This window comes from Microtus ochrogaster, chromosome 8 (assembly GCF_000317375.1).
Source record: "Microtus ochrogaster isolate Prairie Vole_2 chromosome 8, MicOch1.0, whole genome shotgun sequence".
In the NCBI taxonomy this organism is placed as follows: Eukaryota; Metazoa; Chordata; class Mammalia; order Rodentia; family Cricetidae; genus Microtus; species Microtus ochrogaster.
Window position 1 is genome coordinate 74,640,494 of NC_022015.1, and position 6,246 is coordinate 74,646,739.

Genomic DNA, 6,246 nt, shown 5'->3' on the forward strand with positions numbered 1-6,246 from the left:
ACTCACAGAGATCCGCCTGCCTCTGCCTCCCGAGTGCTGGGATTAAAGGTGTGCGCCACCACCGCCCGGCGAGAGAGAGATTTTTTAATTATTATCAGTTTATAGTAAACAGCACCTAAAAATTTTATCCTCAGAGGTAAAAGCACTTGCTGCGAAAGTCTGGTGACCTAAGCGTAATCCCAGATGCCACATAAAGAAGGGAACAGATGTCACAGATTGTCATCTAACTTCTACATGTGTACTGTGGCATGGCCACATACATGCACACAGGCACACGCCCACACATCATCATCATCATCAATAAGTTTAAAAACTAATGTCAGTCTTAGCAAGGCATGATGGTATGTGCCTATTCTCCAGCTACTTGGAAGGTGAGAATGGACGAGCACTTCGGTCTATGTATTCAAGGCCAGCCTGGGCAACACACCAAGACCCCATCTTTTCAAAAAGGAAGAAATGTGGATATAGTGGTGCACATCTGTATTCACAGCACTTGACAAGTGGAAGTAGGAGGACTCTCATGAGTTCAGTGCCAGCCTGGACTATGCAAGACGACCAAGATAAGAGGGAAAAGGAAATTTCAATCCAATTACCTAGGTGCAATTGTCTAGCAAATAAAGACTTTCCCCAGGATTCTTACCAGTAGTTATAAATAGCATACAGTGTGCTATAGGTAAAATCCTGAATGTCACTAAGTTTGAACCACTAGGTATATGCTCTATGATAAATACTGATCTCTGTATATGAATTCCATCACCTGAAGAGCAAGAATAGAAAGTACAGTCTTCCTAGAAATGCTGAGGATGACACTCTCTTACCGGTGATAGGCTTCTCGTCGATACTTTTTCAAGGCATGTTTATCCATGTTAGCAGGTACGTCCGCTGCATTCTGTAATCGATCACTCCAGGAAGTTGTCATTTTATTTGTATAATGAATTCTAAAAGAGAAAATCAACAATTTAATAGTTAGTTATTGACACTGGTATACTAACATGCCATTTAAAAAATATTTTTTAAAAAACTATAGCTGTAAAATGCACATCTTTAATCCCACACTCAGAAGGCAGAGACAGGATGATTTCTGTGAGTTTGAGAACAGACTGGTCTGCAGAGAAAGTTCCAGGATAGCCAGAGCTACACAAAGAACCCGTCTCAAAAAAGAAAAAAAAAGATGCGATTTTCATCCCATCGGGAAAAACATCCATCGGGAGCAGAGCAGAGAGCTGAGTATCTCTGCAGTAAGTACTTTGACAAGTAGGTTATTTTACTTTCTTGAAGTTTTCACTTGTTCATTTTACTGTGTTTTTACTACTGTGGAGATCAAACCCAAAGCTTCACACAACTAAGCAAATATTCCAAAACTGAGCTACACTTTTATTAAAATACCCATGTTTGTGAAAACATCTAGAATATAACATGAAGATAACTGCCTTCATGAAGCAGTGCAGCTGTAATATCTCCCACTCTGAAGACCAACAAGAGATCAGCCAATTAACATTCCTTCATGGAGGGAAGATTTAGGGCCTGCATGAAATCCACCACTCAAGATTATATACGAGATTATGTAAGGGTAGTCCTTGCTGTACATAGAACTTTACAATGGTATAACTGCCCGAGATCCTCTCAAGAGACTAGACAGGTCACAGGTCCTAGGAGAAGACATACTATTATTCTGCTAAACGAGCATGGTAACAAGCCAACACATAGTAACTTACTGCTATACTCAAATTAATGCATCTCTCAACCTTCAGCAGAGAAACAACTTCTTGCAATAGCCAGACATTAACTTAGACCCAAAATGAGCCAAACTGCAAGTAAGAGACTACAAAGTACTCTGCCACATATGAAACATCTGTGTCACAATCCTCCCAAGGTCCAGGGGTCATTGTGGAAGAGGGGGTGGAAACACTAAGAACCAGAGCCAAGGATGACTTTTAAAAAAGTGGTTTCTGGACAGAGCAAAACAAGCTAACCAGAAGGACTCTCAGGCAGTGACAGAACACCCAAAGCATTCCCAAGCTTAAGCCAGATGCATCCCCATCATGGAGGAGGGAAATGGGCATGAAGTCCCATCCCCAACAAATAACTTCTGAAAAAGGGAGAGTCACTTTTATTTAAGAGGGTCAGTGGTGGCACATGCCTTTCATCCCAGGGCATTTGGGAGGCAAAGGCTGGCAGATATCTGTGAGGCCACTTTGATCTACAAAGTGAGTTCCAGAACAGCCAAGGCTACACAGAGAAACCCTGTCTTGGGGGGTGGGGTGACCTTAAGTAGGTGGCCCATTCTACAGGGGACAGCCCCACACCCAAAAGCATACAGGCAGCACACACTGGACTTGATGAACTCTAAGAGGACACAGCAAGGCAGCTACACACGGTGGATCAGGAGGAGTTGGGAGGAGTGTGATAAGGTCAAAATACACTTGATTCTGAAAGAACCAATAAGTGTGTATGCGTGTGTATGCTTCTTTGTTTTTTGAGGCAGGGTTTCTCTGTGTAGACCTAGCTGTCCTGGAACTTGTTCTGTTGACCTGGCTACACTAGAACTCAGAGATGAAGTGTGTGCTGGAATTAAAGGTGTGCGCCACCATACAGCAATAAAAATATTACTTTAAAAAAAATCAAGCCTGGCAAATAAAAGTTGGAAATAAAGGAACTATTCTAATACACTGCGGAGGAGAATAAATATACCACAAATCCCAGAAAACAGTGTTATCATTGTTTTAAAAATTAAATATGTCCTGGTCTACAAGAGCTAGTTTCAGGACAGGCTCCAAAGCCAGCGAAACCCTGTCTCAAGAAAAACAAAAACCAAAAACCTAATAAACAATGAATGGATAGTGAAATGTCTATATACTACACTACTACTGTGCAATAAAATAATGAACTAGTTATACGCAAGATAATGCTAAGAGTAAACAGACAAAAAAGACCGACAGATGAGATGGTTCATCCAGTTAAGGTCCTTGCCACCAAACCTGCAGACCTGAGGTCAAATCAGGACCCCCAGGGGGAACGGGCTGATTCCTGCAAACTCTCCTCTGACGTGCAGCCACACAAACAAACATACAAATACAAAATAGATAAAGTGCGATAAAAAAAAATTTAGACTGCATGCTATATAATTTTATTAATATAAAATTCTAGAAACTGCTCATGAGCCTATAGTGAAGAAAGTTAAGTGTTACCCAGGGTTTCAGCAGGTAAAGAGGATTCAACATACAATCAATCCAGGACTCAGCAGGATAAAGAGCTAGAGTCTAACTTCAGCTACATAACAAGACCCTGACTCAAGGAACAGAAAACAGACAACAAACCCAGTATTTTAAAACTACAACCAGAGCAAAGCTGACATTTAATCTGATATCTGACACAAAGGAAACATTGTATCTACCCATAAAATGTCAAAAAAATCAATAATTATAATATCCTATTATTTTCTTCAAGTCCAAAATCAAAGTTTGAAAATGGCAATCAAGACTTATTTTCATATTTAAACACTAAAACAAAACATCATCACACTTCCAGAGTTTATTGCAACAAGGGTTCTCTGCCCAGGCTATTCTGACTGTTTCCAATCACGTCAGTGGGGAAGAAGTGAGAACTTTAACAGTATGTAGTATAATCTTATCAGGCAAGTGTTGCACAACAGTGTTAGTCAAATAATGGAAAACTTTCCAACACAGACAAAAGGGTCATAACAATTATTAAAAATGAAGTCACTATTTCACATTAAAATTTAATTTTGGAGGGCTGGAGAGATAGTTTAGTAGTTGAGAGCAATTGTAGCTCTTGCAGAGGACCCAGGTTCAATTCCTAGTCTCCCACATGATGATTCTCAACCGCTCATAACTCCAGTCTGGAGGACCCAGTCAGTCTCTCTTGTGACCTCCTGAGGCACCAAGCACATATGTGGTACACATACATACATGCACAGAAAAATGAATAAATCTAATAAAAATTTAATTTTAAAAAAACTTTATTTTGAAACTGGACGGTGGTGGCACACAGCTTTGATCAGAGCACTTGGAAGGCAGAGGCAGGTGGAACTCTGTAAGTTCAAGGCCAACTGGTCTACAGGGTGAGTTCCAAGACTGTCAAGGCTCCACACAGAAATCGGGTATCGAAAAACAAAACAAGCAAACAAACAAAAAACCCAACTTTAATGTATCAGAAATAAAAACTTGGAATTTACCAGTTTTTATAATCAACAATCTCCATTCTGAAAATACTGCTGACACTAAAAATGGGAAGGATAAATCTAAATAATCTCATCAGTCCAGAGGTGATTTTGCCCTTAATACCTCTTTTATTTATATATATTAAAATAAGTAATTTATGAAAAATGAAGTGAATGCTATGCTCTCCACTTACGTGCCTGTATTGTACTGAGTGGCTGCATTTTATACAGCCCTTGATTAACTCTAGACTTTGACAGATGGCCAAGTAAAAGCCTAGGAAGCATAGTGGTTACCCAGCTGATTTTATCATTATATTGGACTTACGGGTCTCCCTTAATGTATCTGCAAATCAACTTATATATTATACATCCCCTTAAAAAATCAGAAAAAGTAGATGTGAATTTTCTTTCATTCATTTACAAATACTAAAAAAACTTCTCATATCGGTAGTTAAAAGTTTCACAACTTAAAGAACATTATGAAATAGCTCTACAATTTTTTAAAATACACTATAGCCTTTTCTTTGTTCTAAGAGTCTCTCTATAGTGTCCTTGCTGGCCTCAAAATGCAGTCTGAACTTCCTGCTTCAGCCTGGAGCTTGGACTGGATGGACACGAGCATGTGACCTGGCTCTAGAACATCTTCCCCTCACCCTCAGAACTGAACCTCAGCCCTTACCCTATGCTAGGCACCACTCAACCCAACCCTCTTTACTTCTGACTAGGCTGTGAATCCCTTGCCTCAGCCTCTCCATAATGATTCAATACTAAATTGGCTAAGCTTATTGTTTTTAAGATATGTTACAGCTTTTGTTCCTTGTTATCACAAAAGTAACTACAGAAGGAAATATACATCTAAAGTATTTTAAGATGAAAGAATACCAATTTTGCAGAAAAAACTCATAAAAACTGTTGTATCAAAACTACTAAATGTCTCAACTTTGAATCTTTCAAAAGTTCATGTCAAGTGGTAAGGCGAATAAAACATATAATGAACTTGGGAGGTTAAGAATAACATTGTTTCTGCAAGTTGGAGGCCAACTTGAGTTACATAGAGAGTTTCAAACCAGCCTGGCCAACAGACCTTGCCTCAAAAAGTGGGATTAAGGCCAGCAAGATGGCTCAGTGGGTTAAAGGCACTTGGTACACAAGCCTGGCAACTTGAATTTGATTCCCAGAACCCACATAGGGATAGGAGAGCTGGCTGCAAAGCTGTCTTCAGTGCCACATATGTGCCATGGTATGCACACCCACACAGACATCATGCACAATAACACATGGGTGTAGGGACTGCAGGTATGTCTGTGTATCACAGACATGTCTAGTGCTCTCATAAACCAAAAGAGAGCATCAGATCCCCTGGACTGTGTTACAGACAACAGCAAACCACTATGTGGGTGCTGGGATCAAACCCATATTCTCTGGAAGAACAGCCAATGCTCTCAACTGTTAAGGCATCTCTCAAGCCCAGAGGAGGCTCCATGGAAAAGCACTTGCCTAGAACACTTATGGCCCTGGGTTCAATCCCAATGTCATGAAAAATCAAATTCAAAAAAATTTTTTTAAATTGTACCTAAGTAATGACTAACAGCTTTTTGCATCCCCACACCTTTTTCTGTTTTAGTGTTGGGGACTGGACCTTGAGCCGGGAGTATGCAAAGCACTCTACCACTGACATCCTTTCATTCGATTCATTGTTTTAATCCGTAAATATTCATACTATTTGCCCCAAATTGTACAATAAATTGTTGTCAAAGCCAACACTCAAAAGGTTGTGGGGTTTTTTTGTTTTGTTTTGTTTTTATTTTTATGACTGTGGCTAAGAGCAATTGCTGTTCTTGACTACAGTTCCCAAATCAGGCAGCTCACCACCCCTGTGCTCTAAATTAGGGGATGTGATACCCTCTTCACCTTCACATACAGCACACACAAACACACAAACACCAATATACACGTATCTGCATACTAAAGGGATGCCGGGTGGTGGTGGCGCAAGCCTTTAATCCCAGCACTCGGGAGGCAGAGGCAGGCGGATCTCTGTGAGTTCGAGACCAGCCTGGTTTACA

General features: G+C 40.2%; 1 protein-coding gene across 1 annotated transcript in view; it reads right to left on the reverse strand.

Annotated features, from left to right (window-relative positions):
• Window positions 1-6,246, reverse strand: part of Nt5c2 (5'-nucleotidase, cytosolic II) — a 146,634-nt gene that overhangs the window by 67,477 nt on the left and 72,911 nt on the right. The window contains exon 2 of the mRNA XM_005352422.3: window positions 819-938. Coding sequence (XP_005352479.2) covers window positions 819-938 — 120 coding nt within the window. The remainder of the gene's footprint in view (window positions 1-818; window positions 939-6,246) is intronic.